We start from the raw sequence: 18,757 nt of genomic DNA, 5'->3' as shown, positions 1-18,757 counted from the left end.
CAGGTCCTGGAGGCCCTCGAAAGACACGTACCCAGCGAGCCGGCAACGGCGAGCGGAGACCCGCGCCGAGTAACGGCAACTTCGAGAATGACGTAGGCCCTCGTCGGGGCGCGCGAGCGCCCAACTGCAGGCATAAATAAAGTTGTCTCCAATCCAATGCAATGTTGCTGAGAGACCTGGATGACTCGGCCAACATCCGTGCTGGTGGAATGATAGTTGAGGCTCTTTTCACTCTTGACAAAGTCGTCCGTATACATTATATCTCATCCAAATACTCCTGGAATGACTTTGTTCGTGGTGTAAAGCCTTGCGAATTCGGCTCCAGCCCCTTCCTGTTGGTGTAGAATGGGGGGGGGGGGCTCCTGTGATGACCAAGATTTGCTTGGCACAGGCTCTGTTGGGGCAGAAAAGCGACAGGTGAGATACAGAAGAGATTATCCAAACTCATGCAGTGTTTTCTTTTATCTTCGAACCAATTATGCTGAGCAGTAAATATGAACAATCGTTCACATCATCTGCTACAAACAAATGACATGTCTCTCAAGACTAGCAAGCCAATATAGCATATATCAAGCACATTTATTCCGAACCAGGTGTTGTCTATCTTGTAGCAGCAACCAAAGTCCACACAATGACCTTGTAGCATGCAGCAGCTTCTCTTTAGTGCGTGGTGTATGTTGCTTTATACTGGTGCCGTCGTCCTTACTGCATGTCTGTAACAGAAACTTTGACTGCACAAGAACTTGAATAAGCACTATTTTGCACTATGGAATGCGAAAAGGTGTGATATATACATTGTAACGGCTTATGACTACAGAGAACATGCAACTTTACACTGTTTTATGGTGCTTAAGCAGCATGGCATATAAATATTGCTACTCTCATAAAATTTATGTCTGCCTAACCACAATGCATTTCAACAGCTTAAGTATTATTAAGATCACAAATGAGAACATTTGTGCCCTCATTTATAGACTAGAAGAGATCACACTGCTGGTTTCAAAAACAAATGTATGAATGACATGAAGCTGTTAGCAATGATACATTCTTTTGCTGCACGAACGTGATGCACCGATTCGCTGCTGCAATAATGAATGTCCTCAGGTAAACTAAACTGGGCAACAAAAACATTTGGAACGAACAGCTACGAAATATAGGTGAATTGTCCTGCGTGCAACTGTTCAATACATTAAATTCAGTATGAGCTTCAGTTTATCAAAGGGTTACGGTTCTATGGACGAAACAGGCTGCCGGCGAACTCGAAATAATATATTGATAAGGCTTTTCAGTCACCCATGACTATGGCTACGAGATTAAAAATGTGACGCGCATTCCGATATCGCTTTCTCTTTCGTTATAGTGTCTGTATGATGATGGCCTCGCAACTAAATGTTGATTTCGGAACCAGTAACAGAGGGTCCTGACTGCCCATATGTAATGAAGCATCTACTTCCTTAACTTGACTCCACCTGTAAGTTAACGAGGGCAATGTTACATAAGGATTCAGGCAGCGATATTAAACGACTCACCGGTACTCCTGCCCTCAGTCGCAGAATACTGTTCCCGTTTCGATGCAGACGCATGGCTCACGACCTAAGATGTTAAACTTATTTGCTAACTTGGTTGAGTGTGTAAGGCCTTCTTCACCTCCGCGACGGGTCGGCCCGGTGTTGCACAATCTTCAGGATCGGCCCACGTACGGGAAGGGATTCTCGATCTACACGGATTAATATGCGCAAGCATTTTTTTCTAGAACCTAGCCCTATACAGCTTCGTTGTAAAAGTCAGCTTCTGTAGCAGCAAAAATGGGCCTAAATTCCCATTGGCTGCGACGTTAGGTCACGCGCGCGCCTCGACGGATTATAGCTGCTCAAACAGAACACCTGCCGCCCTGCTGGCGCGCCCGGTGTTCCGTGAGGGCAGAGGGCAGAGGGATGACGCCACGCCAGCCTCGCTGTCAGAAGCCTGTGTTATCCGGGCGTCCCAAGTCCGCGCAAGCTCTCCCCTGCGTTCTAACTTTGCTTTGATAATTGTTATAAAGAAATGAACGCATAAAACGCAGAATACATTCGAAAGGAAGAACTTTGGTGGTAGTGAGTTTCGAGCCTATGACCTCACGTTCAGAGGCCGAGTCTCTTTATCCATTGGGCTAAACAAGCGCCTCCTTGATAGCAGGCCTGCGTACTCTGCTCTACAACAACACGTTAGTTCGCCCGAAAATTCTTTCCTAAGGCCCACGTGACGAAAGCGGGGACGTTAAAATCACCGCTGCCCGCGCGGGAGCGTCCCCATTAGTTTTTATGGCAGGCAGGCAAGTATATAGCATGACGCCACGGATAGACATGCCCCGGCCTTGCGCTATCTAGCAGGCATTGGCGAAGCGTCTCAATGCGCTTGTTTGACCAATTGGGGGTGGTGGTGATGATAAACTTTATTAAAAGGGGCAAGGCGGAAGGGGGATCTGGCTAGGGATCGGGCTCAAGTAAGGCCCCGGGCCTGCTTGGCCTTCTCCGCCCAGTCCACCAGTTCAAGCAGTCGGTCGACGTCCCCGGACCTGAGCCAGGCTGCCCAGTCACTCTCGCTGCTTATTTGGCATCCATGTCCAATTTACCGTCCAGCGGCGTTCAATTGGACACTAATGCTTTCGCATCGGAACTCATAACAAGTGCTTAGCTGTCCTCGGATTTTTCATTTCGTGAACTTCGAGAAGCATTTTATTTAAGTAGTGAGGGGACGCTGTGCCTCACAACAAATTCTAAAAGGAATCACAGAAGGTGCACTCTGAAATGTAGAAATAGGGAAGAAATAAACAAATATAACTACTGAGGAGGAATAAAATGAAGAAAATCTTTAAAAAGGAGAGTTGTAATACTTAAAAGTGGTGAGCGAAGAAATCCAAATTTCCCCAAATCCAATGAGTAACGACAACAAAAACCCAGAAAAAAATATAGTAGCTTTACAATATTACGAGTTGTCTTCTCATATTTTAGACGAAGTCAACTGAATGAAATTACCCATTGACGGAGTGAGTTGGCTTTCGTATTGTTCATTTCGTATTAACATCGATTGTAAAATTAGAAATTTTTTGCCCATGACTGCGTAATAAAAAGAAAAATGTGTATTTGCCAGGACCACGTTGCGCTCAACAAAGCGCTATCAGAAATGGCTCAACGACGTGGTAATTGGCGAAATTCCATTTAAAAATCCGAGGGCACCTAAGCATTTCCAATGAGTTATGAAAGCAAAATAAACAATGTCGAATTGAACGCCGCTGAACTGTCCTACGAGTCGCAAATTATTTGCGGCCAAGTGAGCACGTTGAGAGGCTCGGCAACCGCTGATTCAGCCCAGTGTGCAAGACGCTCGACTTCTGAACGTGGGCTCGTAGGTTCGTAACTCACTACCACCAGCGTTTTTCCTTTCGAACTTGTTCGTTATTTTTTGATACTTTCATTTCTTTGTAGCGATTACCGAGGCGAAGTCAGAAGGCAGGCAAGAGCTTGTGCGGACAAGAAACGCGTCTATAGCACAGGCTTTCATAGTAAAATATTTTTGCGCGCACAATTGACAAGGACACAGTGAAGGGTGACACACAAGCGCTCATCTGTCCCCCTTCCCTGTGTCCTTGGCAATTGTGCGCGCAAGAATATTTTACTACGAATTCGTACCAACTCGCCCAACTATCAGTCTGCAGCATAGGCTTTGGAACCCGTGAGTGCCGTGGCGCCGCGGTGACGCCCTTTTCCCTGGCGCAACCTCTGGCACGCCAGCAGGTGTACCGTTTCGCCCGTAGTTCTCCATCGAGGCAGTCACAGGACGCGGCGTCGCAGACTATGGGGAATTTAGGGGCCGTTTCGCTGATACAGGCACCGGATTTTTCACTCAATGCAATATTTGATGCTTTCCGATCAACACGGAAGACAGTTTGTTTGACAGTAACGACTGAAAAAGTGTCCTTAGTGTTTTCCCTACGCCCTTAACTGCAATTACCTCAACTAAAGTTCAACAGTACAAACATTTTGGTTTAGCAATAACGGCTCAGCCTAACTTTCCACCACATATTAGCAGTGCTACTTCCCGCGCCTTAGGAAAACACGTTATTTCTTAAATAATGTCGGTGGTTCGAATCGATTACCTTAAAACTTTCGGCTGCACTATATCTGCGAGACCGGCTTTTGTGCTCTAGTGTCGTATGTTTTCCTTACACTAAAGCTAACGTGATTAAGCAAGAAAATCTTCAGAGGAAGGCAGCTAGCTTCATTCAGAGATAATAGAGGTGCTGTGATTCACCTATTCATTCTAGCACAGTCAGGATTTGCAACATTGGTGCTTCGGTCAAAACGAGTCCGCCCAAAATTTCTACGCGAAGTATTACACGACAGAATAAAAATATATTCACCAGCGTGCGTTTCCCTGTCTACATCGCGCAGGGCAGGCATATACATCCAGGTAATCCAAATGACTTCTTTCAGTTTTCCTTTCTTTACCCGTATCTACAAGGTTTCTTATAATGAATGTAAATTTTGCTTGTACGGGAGAAACGGGGAATTTAAACAAGTGAATCATAGCATCCTCAAACTACCTCATGCCATCCTCAAACTAATGGCCTGACAGAGCGGTTAAACCGTGATCTTACCGATATGCTGTCCAAGTACGTTTCCAAGGGCCACCACGACTGGGACGGTGTCCTTGCTTACGTCACATTTACGTATAATTCTTTCCGGCACGACACCGCCGGATTTTCTCCGTTTTATCTACTGTACGGTCGCGAACCGACTTTGCCTCTTGACACGGCAATTCCTCCTGCTGCGATCTCAACAGGCGAGTATGCGCGCGACGCCATCGCCCTCGCCGACAATGCACGCCAGCTTGCCCGTGCTCAACTGATGGCCTCGCAAACCACTCAGCAGCGTCAGTACAACGCCCGCCACAGTGACGTACAGTTTTCGCCTTGTGCGCTCGTGCTCCCGTGGTCGCCCTCTCGTCATGTCGGACTTTCAGAAAAGCTTCTTTCGCGATACACAGGGCCCTACCGTGTGCTGCGCCAGGTGACGCCTGTGACGCACGGAATTGCTCCTGTGAGTTCAACCTCGTCCTCTACTCTGGCATCTAGTTAGGTCGTGCACGTCAGTAGGCCCAAGGCCTACTAACTGCTTCCGAGTCCGGCCTTTAGTCGCTCCGGGACGGTGCTTTTGCCACCTGGGGTAGTGCTGCGGAAGAGTATTTGCAATGACAAAGAGGCGAGCAGTTAGAAGACGACGACGACGAGTGGAGGCTAGTGCAGGCGGTCGCCTCTTGGCCAAGTGCGGCGTATTCCCTTGTAAATATTCTTGTATATAGTTTTTCGTCTACCTCTTCCTACGTAAGAATATGTTAATTCAACCAGCTTGTTCAACCTTCACAATCAAATATTGTTAGGTAAGTACATGCTCCCTTCGTTATGGTATACATCATACGAGATGGAATCAGGAAGCCTTTGCCTCTATTTTTTATTAGCCAGAATAAAGTAGATAAAGGTAGTTACAAATATACGTTCTATTCTAAGTACCTTATACTGTTTCTTCACATAGTCCCTCACCGGTTCAGACATTTATCCCATCGCAGCACTAAATTTGAGACGCCCCTGTTGTAAAATTCGCCCGGCTGATTGTGGAATGACTGTGACAGTCAAACTGTTGTCCTGGCTTCATCATCGCACGCGAATCGCTGTCCTGCCAGGAACTCCTTCAGCGGATGGAAAACGTGGAAATCACAAGAGGCGAGATCCGCATTGTATTTTGGGTGTTACAGACACTCCCAGTCGTATTACCGTAGCCTCTCGGAGGTTCTGATTGCCACATGTGACCTCGCAGTGTCGTGAAACCTAACCGCCATTTTAAGCAACTGACAGCACCGCCGTGCCGCGGAGCTACAGGCAGATAAGGCTGAACCGGTTCATGAAAGGTCCACCGCTGGGAACGGATATGTTGACTTCGCATTGCCAGCCTAATTTGGCTAAACAAACACTAGTGGCAAATAATTTCTCATTCGCCCTCGTACATCACACAATCATATGTCCGCCCGTTATGGCCTCGAAACAAGACTGGCAACGTGGAAAATAAAATATTCCTAAGCACCTCCCCCCACTGCAGGGCCACACGCACACAGACAAAGCACGACACCTCGTAATGTTTTGTTGTTTTTGTGATTGTCTAGTTCGGAAGATCTTTTACCTCGACTTAATAGATCGCAACAACTCAATTTTACATCTAATCGCACCTGTAATGCAGTCCAGAGCGCTTGAACCCAGGCTCTCACCTGACGAAACACATGTTACTTGCGTAATAAATGCTGTCCTATCCAATGCCGAAATAGAAGGTTTTCGGCGCGACATCATTGGGTTAAAAATTTTCGCTCTTCTAATTTGAAGGAGACGTAGAAAGTTAACCAGGGAAGCAGAGCGTCTAAGGATGTCAACCCATTAATTTCTTTTTTTTTAATGTAGTACTTGCTGCACTAAAATAGGAAAGGTATATCTAAGCCTGTTTGAGTTGGTTTGATGACATGGCGTTGATTTCAGTGCGATAAACGTAAATATTTCTTCATTTTATCCGTCTAAGAAGCTTTGTGCGTTGTAATTTCGAGCGCATAGTTTTGTCTCGTTCCGACAGAAGGATTTACTACGCACAAAACAAATTTTAGATACCTTATGTGAATTCTTCTCCAGGGATATATACCTGGAACACTTGTAAATTTTGTAGTATAACAATGAGCATAAATATAATGTAAAACTTCCCTTTGCACAAGGAAATGAAAAAAAAGATACAACCGGTATTGCCTTAAGCGAGTAGCAATCCCTGGCCTCTCAGATGAAATATTGCCATAGATAAACCTTAGAACTCGATTTCATATCCGCAGTTTTCCTAACGCGTCTGTTCGCATATTTCTGCAGTGACAGTGAGCTCACGGCTGCTCGTCCTTTACTGCATTTTTTGCTATAGATTATACCTTTGCGCTGGGAATTTGATCTATTGGGCTACAATTCATAAGCATCAAGCAACCAGCAGAAAATGATATTTGTAGTAGAGGGGTGCTATAACGTAAAACTATTCCAAACTTTTCTATTCCAATTCTTCAATCAGCCCTTCGCGATTGCTCAAAAACTTTTTTGGACCACCCCCATTTCACCTGTCTGCCACGCGACGTCACGAAAACCGTGATAACTCCCCATTTGATATGACGTGTACACACGGATTATGCATGATTTGACCGAACAAAAGAAAAATAGCTATTTCTGATTCGACGCCTCTTCTCCATTAGCCCTCGGCTATTCATCAAAAGTTCTCGCGCTACGCCCACTTCACCTGCCTCTCACGCGACGTCACAAAACCGCAAAAACTCACCGCGTCAAAGTGACGTGTGCGCGATAAAGATGCATTAATATGCCGAACAAAACTGAATTTTCTTCTGAATAGCCGCAGGCGGCCCCGTTCCGAAAGGAATAAAAGATAGATGCCGCCGATCGCTCACGCACTGGCTACTCGCTCCTGTCGGTGAGCATGGGTTTATTTGCGTGTAATAAGACATTTTGCGTGGCCGTGCAACGTTTTCGAGCACTTTCGGTACGTTTACAACCTTGTTCTGCCAACTCTTCTTTCCTGAAGATCCGTTTTAGCGTCATTCTTAAGTTTCCGTTGCATGCCGCCGCGATTGTCGACGAGCCACCGCAAGCAAAGTAAGGGAAAGCGGACCAATCCCAGACGCCGGCGCCACCCTCTTCATCCGGTTATCGATATTTAGTGCAGTGACTCGGCCCTATCGAATCCCTCTCCACTTGAGCGTGCTCCTCGCCTCTTGTGAGCCAATTAGATAAGCCAAGCCACTCAGTGTAGGCAATGTTATTCGTTTTTCAAGCAAACAAAAGTGACCTCCTATGAACGAGGAGAGCGTTTGATTTGTCTGTTCAGACAACCCTGCGGGTGAGCGCCCGATGCTTGCGTCGGCGGTTACGCAAATCTGACGTCAGGAGATTGGAATAAAAACATATTGGAATAGTTTTACGTTATAGGGCCCGAGGATGGAAGATTGGGCTTATCGTCTACCTTTCCCATAAAAGTTGTATCAGGTTTCTGGGGGTCAAAAAAAAAGAAGACCGGAAGAACGCCGTAGAATAAACCAAGAAATAAAGCTTTGTGGCTACGACCACAGTTGCCATTCTGTTCACTGAACAATATACCTAGCGGCATCGTTTCCTTTAGTGACGACATGATGAAGCTCCCACTGAGACTAGTGTATTCAACCCGTGTGCGAGGTCCTCTGATTTATTATCTGCGCTCCGTACCAGTAAGGGGCAATTTACTGCCTTTGTTTCCACGTTTAGCGAAGGGTAAAAAACAGTATTTTACAACTGCAGGATTTCCAGGGATTCAAGGCATGCGTACGCTGCAGCACTTTATATAGGCCTCACAGTAGGGCGCGCGCGAATTTTAGCGTACTTCGTATTCGCGAACAGCAGAAGGTCTCGAAACGTCAGTATGCCATTCAGGCACGATAACTTCTGATGTGATTTTCCATCTCGAATATAGTTACATTGGTGATCTAGAATATTTGAAACGATGCCCTATAGCGCGTGGCATATAACTTATTTCGTAAAAAATAAAAATAAAAGCAACCTTGAATTGTCGCAAGCCATTTACTTATGAGGCATAGGAATACTGGTGCTGCAGAATGTCTCTGTTTACAACCTGCGTACAGACGGTAACACATACAGGGCCTCCCACGTAACATGGGCATTTAAAAAATATGTGAGGAGCAGCTAGTTGTAGAGAACCAAGGTAACGTGCTTTGCGGTCATGTACACGTGCGATATAAAACTTATTTAAGCGTTATAGTAACCCCGCAAAGCAACAAAAAATTACTGCGCGACTTGTCGCGCGATATTTTTCGTGTGCTCTCGTGAGCTTCTTTGAGCCTTCAACAAAGAAAAAAGAAAGACCGTGTATCTAAACACGAGTAGAGCAATAGAAAGATGGGCCTCGAATGTTTCATGATAGCCTGCAATTTGCTGATTGAAAATTTTGCTGTCATTGGAATATTTCACAACTCATTTAAATAATAAACAACAAACTATGCAATTAGGTGGAATACATAATATTGTCTGACATGGTCCAAGCAACGGAACACAACATTAGCTTGGTTCTGCCCATGCTACGTACTACTGGTACGTTTTAATACTAGGCAGAAGTTACATAAGCCAGCCGGGTATGTTGACGCGTTCAAGCGTTATGCTTATCAATATCGTAGTTTCAGTCTAGTGATCGGCTTTAATTTTCGATTTCCTTTGTAAGCTTACAATTTGCTCCCACTGCGCTACATGTGCTAGGTACACGTTTCGGCTCATGCAGTGCAGAAATCGCTGTTGCGATGTGGCAATCTCGCACGTGCCACATATTATCTTCAGGTGTCGCCACTAGGCGGTGCTTTCGTTCTAAGATTGGACCCAGACTAGCGAAGATCATGATCCCATCAATCATCATGAAAGAAATAGGAAACAGTATTATTTGCTCCGCGAGGCAAGCGAATATATTCCTTCAACAATCCTCCATGTCTGTGCCATTAGCAGCTGTGAATGTTGCTCGTGGCAAGCGGCAAGTGACCCTTAACGGCAGAATAGAGCTACGCCAGTCGTTCTGCTTTAGTCCCAACCGCTGTACTTCCGTTCACTGCCGGATAGCTCGATAAACAAAATACAAAAAAAGCTTTGCACTCAAAGGTGGGCGTTCGAGAGGACATCCGCCTATAAAGTGAGCGACGAGCACATACGTCGAAGTGATCTGTTCGACGCCATATTCTTCTCCCACGAGATGAGCTCCACTGACTAGATAACGTGCTGCGTCAAGATATACTTATCGGTGTTTTGTGGAATACGCCGGGAAATACACTCTGTACGTCTTCAGATTTTGCATACGCAACAAAGGCAAGTTTCTCACATCTTCTTTCGAGCGTAAACGGAAGACGACCTTCTCACTTTATGTTATTTGCTTGGATCTACATGTTGCGCTGTTACTACGTACCGTCTATCCCTCAATTTATCGATCGATTTGGTCACTGATTGAGTGATTGATATCTTGACTGATGGATTGATAACGGAATATAATTTCATGTGGTATACATGTTCAAAAAATATCTCAGTGCTCTTCCACTCGGTGAAGTAGGATGACCAGCAATGATGTGTATGTTGGCCCCTTTATGGCGAACTGCACCTCCACCGTAGGTGAGCCCGACATTGCAAAATCTTCCGGATCGGCCCACGTATGGAGATTTTCTTGCTTACCACAATGACGCGTACATTTCCTTGGACCATAGAGGTATGCAGCCTCGCTGTAAAACCAGACTCCATAAAAGACTTTGGAGAATCTGTTAAGCCTACTGGGCGCCCTAAAGTATTGCCACAAACAGTGGCTGACCAGTCCGACTGATCTATGCCGTTTGGTCCTTAACCAAAATAATTCCGATAGTGTAGGGGATATCGAAGCTACGTACACATAAGCGGGATGTATTATTCCTCAGTGTTTAGCTTTGTCTGTGTCTTTTAACTATCTACCGGCGATGTGTGCACCAGTTTCTCACTTCTACAAGCGTCGGGCCTTCTTGTGAAGCACCATAAACGAACACGGCTTGTAGCCTTGCTACGAATCAGCCAGCGCTTGTGTTAATTGACGTCAAATGCTTCAAGTGACGAGCAGAATCGAGCGTTCTCCTCTCAGCCTGTGTTCATCCTTGTTATTTTTCTTTTCGGCAGGACAACATGAATGATGAGTCGCTCATCGAAGTCGACGGCCTACTGGTCAACGATTTCCTTCGTGAGACGAACGTGCGGGCGGCGATGCACTACCAACCACGAGACGATGACGTGTTCATTGCCAGCTATCCAAAATGCGGCACGACCTGGACCCAGTATATCGTGTGCAACATATTCACCCGCGGGAACGCCCCGAACAACGTGACAGACTTCCTGCTCCAGGCGCCGTACTTGGACTTCATGGGTGCGGACGCTCCGGCAAAGATGCCCAGGCCCGGAGCCTTGATGACGCACTTGCCATTCAACATGCATTGCCACTCCGATAAGGCCAGGTAATCCGTGCCATTTCAGTAACTACGCTGAAAAAATAATTACCGCAATTAAGGGAAGCTATCTTGGCAGCCAAATTTTCTAGGGCGTATATTTGATTGTCATAAGGTCTGAAAGTCGTCATTTTGTAAGGCTTGCACTACGACCTACATTACATGGCAAGCTAATCGAGTCACATGATTGTCACGATCCAATGGAATTCTCTTTTCCTGTTACATTTTTCGGGCTCTACTTCCTTCGCTGTGCAGGCTGTTAGAATCGTCTTGACGATATCACTGCGGTGGCTTGTTAGACTTTATAAAAACGTGATCGCTAAAGTGGAGGTTCACTTTCACAGGGTACCATATATTTGACTGCAGTTTATTCCCACAAAAACCCTATATATGAAATTTTATTACATAAGGATAGCAATACTGTGAAATGTTCTGTTCAGCTTGTCTTTGTTCCCAAAGTTATTTCTTCTGAAGTTGCACTGTGCAAGCTTATCGTGAAAAGGAAAGATTTAGAAGAAAGTAAATTAAAGCAGAGTGCTGTAAATAAACCTACCAGAATTTCGTTGAAACCTATCCTCGCAATTGTAGAAAACTCGCTAAAGGAAAACGTACAAACACGTGCTGCACAAGCAAAGATTATTGAACAACTGCGTAGTATTCCGAAAAAAACGTTCAAGGGTCCTTCCTTCGTAGCTTCATGCTATAGTGGCTCGGCGTTGACAATCTTGCCTCAACTTTGTGATAAGAGAAGGAGAAATTTGTAGTTCTACAAATGACAAAATAATGCGGATGGTAGTAGCTAAAAAGTTACCATTTCAATCTTTTGTCATGAAAAGCAAGGCCGATGTCTTCCAGTTCCACCTAGATACGGAGGCATGAGATATATCTCAAGAAAATGGATGCTATAGGGGTAGTAACCATGGCCGGTATTTTGTAGCGATGCCTTTTTCGATTCTATGCTTTTTCAGGCTTTTAGCGCTTGGCCAGTGGTCAGAGCGACGGTCTGCCCACATTATCAACGGGATCAGGCGGCCGTGTGTGGTGGATGATAAGAATAGCATAGAATAAGGCATAAGGCATCGCTACAAAATACCGGCCCATATGCTCGCCGTGCAGCCGTTAGTTGTAATACTTGTCATGCTCTCACTTGGTAATTTATCGTAGGCTCTCATAGAGAAAAGTGAGTGCTTGAATTGCACAACTACAAACTCTCTTTCACGTTCGTGTCACTGGACCTAACTCTTTTTAGTTATTCGAAGAAACGCTCCCGTTAACAAAACTGGTAATTACCTTTACAGACGTTACAATTTCTGCGGAGTTCCACTCGGCTACTGGCCAAAGCTGCTATTATTAAACATGAGGTCTGATTCTTACAAAACTTCGGGTACTTCGGTTTTTTTTTTCATCACCGTGCTATTCCCAAAGTATATTACCGCTGTCTGAACAAGGGACGAAACTAAACAGAGCCTAACAGCAGAGCTTCTGTCAGACACAACCATATGAACAAATGGACAAGAAAGAGAGAGAAACCCCACGAGAAATGAGTTGTGACGTGTTTATTTTAAACGTAGAACTAATGCAGCAAATATGTGTAAATGAGGAGAAAATGTATCATGCTGAAAATGGGAGCCAAACCCACATCTTCGTCGTTGCGCGTGCCGTGATATACCAATCAGACAACCGCGGTGCCATCCTCCCATTCAACATCTTGAGCACTTGTGTGGGTGCAAAATAGCCAGGGAAAAAAACATTGACCTTCGAACATAAGCCAAAGACGACTTATCGTAAATGTTATCGCTGATGTACGCGACTAGGGCGCCAGGTTCCACGCGTCCCCTGGTGGGGGCCAGGAGCACATAGCTGACCACTTGCGCCGCATACGCAATTGTTCTCCGTTCGCAACTAGTCAGCAAACGTCTATGCACAGGCACCAGCATCGCAAAGGGTAGATCTGCCCGTGGCAACCCTATCCCGCTTGTACACGCAAGAGAAAAAAGGATAGGCTAAGAGAGAACAGTTTTGCAAGAGACGCCATACTACCGGTATTTCCGCCTAATGTCACGCGAAGAGTAGATGAGACGTGGTGCACCAGGCACACCCAATTCAAATATGCGTCTCTGGGCACAAACCACGAGATGCTGAGGGGCACCTGTCGCTAGATTTATAACATAAAGTGGCGTTGTAGGAGAGCGTTGGCCTGCGGCGCACACGGCCGAGATAGCCAATGTGGGAAATACTGAACATATAGAATATCCTGTAAAGGCAGCCGTCATTACGTGAACACTTTCTAGACCCGATATTTTTGGCGGCGCGTTTCGAATACGCTGGGGGCGTTATCATATACCCTCTCCAGCAGACATATTACAAATTTGAGTAAAAGACGTCCAGGATGTGGTCAAATGGTTGATCTGGTTTAGCTTCCCCGAAGCAGCACACCGGCTATGGGAGATGTCATGTAGGTAGTTAGCTGGTAGCTGCTTAGTTAGTGTTTTTTTTAATTTTTTTTACCGCTAAGTAACTCAGGCATAATGCGCCAAGGACAAACCGTACCAGTGGGCTTCGCATTCGTGGGAATCACATGAGCTTTCTTGCCAGACGAGCGTTTCTGTATTTCATTCCCGCCTCAATGAGGCATTTCGGTCAGAAATCAAATCGGCGAGTTCGTCCAGAACGCCATGGTCAGTCAGGCGCTGAAGCGGGCCCCAGCGAAACAATCATCGTGCCACACCGTCACACAAGTGTTTGACACCAGTACCACTCATTACTTCAATATGACTATGTACATAGATAGGTTTCAAAACTTAAATGCGGAATCTTTTTAGATCTCCTCAGCTCGGCAAAATAATGCTTTTCATGGCTATCCCCCCACTCACTCTCCTTCCTTCTTCATAGACGGTTGAAACCACCTCAATATGAGAATAAGACACAAAAAATGCTAAATAAATGGACGCGCGCATATATTTTGTAGATCACAGCCTTCATTTTATTGCTAGCGGTTATTCCGGTTGGTATTATACTCTACAATTTATATTCTCAGTAAAGACAAAAAGAAAACTCGTGTTTGTCGCTTCCTCACATTTAAAAAAATTTATTACATACGTGGTTGACATGCGTTTTTCAGCCCGTAACATGTGTATTAAGCATTAATACATTTCTTTGTACCTGTCATGTGAGTGGGTAGCAGCGAGGGAGGGCCTTCGTCGTTCTTCAGGTCCGATGCACGAATGGTATTGTAGCTATCTTTCCTAATTTATTCCATACTCTAATCTTTAATTTTGCATAGTTAATCAGCAGAATCGAGTATCTTGTCTACACGCAATTTGTCCGAATAACAACCTTGCCGTTCGTCGGTGCACAAAGCTTTGAAAGCGTTGTTGTGTGTTTTTTTAACATAGACATACATTTGCTCTCGCCTTTGGCCACGAGATATTCTCCTTTCGCACTGTTCAAAAAACCTTGTCCACCCCTATCACTACATTTCTCATCTTTCAGTTTCCTCCCCATAATTTTATATGTCTAAGGTAGCAGAGCAGGTTCTTTAATGATTAACCCCTGTGCCTCCTCCTCTTCATATCTTCTTTCTCCCATTTTACCTTGAACGTGAAATTGTAGTCTTTATATACTCACACGGCTACAAAGAACTCCCTTTAAGTTTTATCATTTTTTATTCTCCACAGGTACATCTATGTGGCAAGAAATCCCTATGACTGCGCAGTCTCGTACTACCATTACCTGCTGGGACACACGCCCAAGACCTGCACGGACGTTTCGTTCGAAACGTTCGTAAGGTCATTCACTGCCGGACGCGTACCCTACGGAGACTACTTCGACCACCTGCTCTCCTGGTACGAGCACCGAAGCGATCCCAACACCTTATTTATCACGTACGAAGACCTCAAGAAAGACACAGCGACGTGGGTCTTGAAGATCGCCGACTTTCTCGGCAAGCAGGAGTACGGAGACGCGCTGCGCAGTGATCCCAAGCTCTTCCAGAGGATTCTGGACTCTTGCAGCCTGGGAAACATGCGAGAAGTATTCGACTGCCGCTGCGATGGCTTTGTCAGCGCCTTGCTAGAGCTCCCCGATGGAAAGCGGTTAGAGTCCATGGAGATCTACAGGAAGAAAGGCCTAACCAAAAGAGAGTCGCACGAAGGTTCTGGACGTGTCCGCAAAGGAAAGATCGGCGACTGGAAGAACCACTTCACGACGCCCGAGCTCCTGCACACTATGAAGTGCTGGATCGAGGCGAAGACCAAAGGCACGGACGTTATGCGACTTTGGGAAGGCCTAAACCTACCTTGAACAGTGTGCCGCATACTGTCGCATGTCAACCACCTCGTTTCTTCCGAATCATGCGGAGAAGATAGGTGCCATCATGTTATCCGCGATAATCGCATATATCAACAATTAGCGTTCAGCGACAGATGTGTAGACAAGCACAAAGAGGTAATAGATGCACAGTGCATATTTTTTGAGAACATATACACATTTTGCCATCTAAAAATGCATCTTCGCTGCGTTATAATCTTAATAATTTAGAAGAATCTACATACTGTATTTCGATATTTCGCGAACATGAAGAAAACACTCATGTTTACATTGAGTCAGGGATTCCGACGTCGGTTATTGGCGAACTTTCTGCTTTCTTCGCATGAAACTGTCAGCACCACGAATTCATTTTCCTGCAACCTGTACTGTTCAAGACAGGTCATTTATGAATGTGTAGTTGATTTTTAGCACAATAAATACATCTTCTGCTGCTTTACAGGGACAAATTACGTTACTTTAATAGAGCTCTGTGCATGCCTGATTGTGTAATCTTTAACGTACTTACAGAGGCAAAAACTGACCAGGCTTCTATTGCGCACGTCAAAAATTCAACAAAACAAGACCCAGTTCGGCCTCTGCGACACATATGGAGGTCAATTCATAATCCCTGTAACCCTTAGAAACTGGCACCCGCATAGCCACCATTATATGAAACGTGCTTCAGCATTCCTCACAAATGAAGAGGTTGTACTTGTGAAATTGTAGTTGTGCTCGTAAATTGTGGAAGTTGCAGTTGTAAAATTGAAATTAATATTGCTTGGATATGTACCGCGTATTCTTGCCGATATGCAGTCAGTGTCGCTTGATTAGAAATCAGCACACAGCTGATATGGGTCAAGCAATTTCCTGCATCTTTCCTTTTTTTTAAGATCCCCACAATTGTAGCTGCGTCGTTTCCGTAGAGCATCTGTAAGCATAAGGTGTGAAAACTAATAGCATCTTACACCGCCCGGTAACGTGTTGGTAATTGTGGTCTGTTTGTCTTTTGGGTGCTTCGTATAGTTTGTGGTCTATTTGCTATGCGTGCAGTAATCAGGCAATATAAATGACTATCAGAAATAATCGACTATTTCTTGGGCGCAGGAGACCTGAACCAAGCTTAGGCCCCTTTCAGATCAGTCTAAACAGATCACGGTCATAGCTCTAAGAAAATCTTGCACTGATCATTTCAGTTTAAACTGATCTGGAGAAAAATATAAGTTGCCTACATTTTTACGGCATATTTAAATTTGAAGCATAAACGTGAAACCGTAGGTAGGGTAAACGATCAATGAGTTTCGTGTCTCCAGCACCAGAGCAAGAATGCTGAAATTAGGTGTCGTTAAATAACCAATGAGATTTTCGTGCTTCCAGAATAGCGTATAGCTAGGCGTGCATATGCCCTCCAGGGGGCCATGTCTACCAGATATTGGACTGTTCAATTTCCCTGTTTGGCAAGCTAGGTTGCAACCCAAAACTGTGATTGAAATGTGTCTGTAGTAGCAATATCGGCTAGTCGATGTGAAATATGGTTTATTGCGCCTGGAAAATCTAAATTGGTCGAACTGGTTTCGGACAAACTTCCTGTGGTAACGCATTTTCATGTTACCAATGCGATCGTGACAATTCCATAGAAGTATGGAGCTCACTTAGTGGCACAACAGCGGCCGGCTTTCCGTTTACTGTATATCCCAGTTGTTACCCTTTGGAACTATTTGACGTGCGGAGAGAATGTCGTTGCACTGCACGCCGTATTGCACGTTGTCAAAAATAAGCATACAAATACCTTCATCCGTTGATGCCATGCGTTTCATTTTTCGCCGAAAAGCCCAGTTGCCGAGCCTTCTTCCCCAAATTTTAGATGGCAGTCCTTGAGCGGTTTCGCGAAAAATTCGATATTGCGCATTGCAACTTCGTGAACGCATGTACTCTGTCATGTTATCCGCAATTGGTTATTTTAGTATATGAACATTTTGCCATGGTCCTCTCCTTGAGCAAACTTAAAGAAAACATGTATGCGGTTTCCTTTAACAAAAAAAAAAGCTTGTGATCAAATCGATGCGCAATATTCTGCCAAGGTTTCTCTTTAATGAGTGCCGACACAAAACGTTGAATCTTGGCATTTCTTTAGTCAAAAGCAGGGCCCGAAATCTCCTATCCGCGGAGGGCGTGCGCCCTCAGAGGGCGCCGGCAGGCGACAACCAGTACAGCACGCGCGCACTTACACTAGCTCTTGTATATATATATATATACATATATATAGGCGGATTATAGACGACATCTCTCTTGTCTGGCCTGATGGTACAAAATTGTTCTTGATAGCTAATTTTATTACCTCCCACACATCCATGTATTTCTCGTGTGAGTACTCTCGCTGTGCCATTCACCTTCTTGACGATACAACCTGGCCAGTTAACTGTACACAAAACCAACGGAGAGGCAAAGTTATCTCCACTTTCAATGTTAACACAACTACAATAACAACAATGATATTATTTTAATAACACTATTATATAAAATACCAGGAAATTAAATCATACCTAAATTTTTTCAGCGACACAAATAACATACCATACATTTAACAAAACAGCTTCCATGCGTTTGTTTACTTTTAAGCAAATGGCTGAATCTGAGAGAATATGTGACTTTGTGAAGAAATATATACTTTAAATTCGTTCATCGTTTCTGCTAGAAACGGGCACATGCGAATGGCACTTTCGGTGGTATTTCATTCTTTCCCATCTATCATAGGATGGCCTAGTTCGCAGAAACCAGGGTGATACCGGGCTGACGGAGCCGGGCCGATCTAGAAACGCAATCGCGGCCTTCTGCAGAACTCTAGCAGCGCGACCATCCACAACGTTCAAGCGGAAGCTTGTCGACACGAGGCACCGTGGCATGTGTCGATCTGAACATGCGCGTACTGTCTTTCAGGATATGCTTTCGATAGAACGAAAATAAGGGCATTCAGAAGGTTAATGCTTTTAAACAAATGCGATCGCAGCTGTAAAATCCCGCAGGGCGACAGGAAGAGACGCCACAGCAGAGCTTTCATAGATGCATGTTGCTTATGATTTGTTTATAGTTTTGCCGATGAATGACGTAGTTCTAAGGTGGGCTGCCATAGAGGCTCCTCCTAAACTATGACAAATCACCTTGGACCGTCGCTCAGAGCTTCATTTCGGCTCTCATCATTCGAAATCCGACCTCACCCCCCTGACTCACGACGCATAATGCAAAGTGTAGGCGCTTCATTGTCTCTATTTGCATTTGTTCGTCTCGTTTCAAAGATGCATGTATACCTGTACGTTAGAGTAGTTTTTTATTACACCCTTTAATCAATGCA

At 45.0% G+C, this 18,757-nt stretch overlaps 1 protein-coding gene across 2 annotated transcripts in view; it reads left to right on the top strand.

Moving 5' to 3' along the window:
• LOC142587054 (sulfotransferase 2A1-like) overlaps positions 1–15,854 on the top strand; it is a 74,876-nt gene extending 59,022 nt beyond the window's left edge. For both annotated transcript variants that reach the window (XM_075697937.1, XM_075697938.1), the window contains exons 2-3: positions 10,781–11,112; positions 14,781–15,854. In XM_075697937.1, coding sequence (XP_075554052.1) covers positions 10,781–11,112; positions 14,781–15,405 — 957 coding nt within the window. In that variant the 3' untranslated portion in view covers positions 15,406–15,854. The remainder of the gene's footprint in view (positions 1–10,780; positions 11,113–14,780) is intronic.
• Positions 15,855–18,757: the final 2,903 nt, after the last annotated feature.

This window comes from Dermacentor variabilis, chromosome 7 (assembly GCF_050947875.1).
Source record: "Dermacentor variabilis isolate Ectoservices chromosome 7, ASM5094787v1, whole genome shotgun sequence".
In the NCBI taxonomy this organism is placed as follows: domain Eukaryota; kingdom Metazoa; phylum Arthropoda; class Arachnida; order Ixodida; family Ixodidae; genus Dermacentor; species Dermacentor variabilis.
This window is presented reverse-complemented; position numbering and strand designations above follow the sequence as displayed.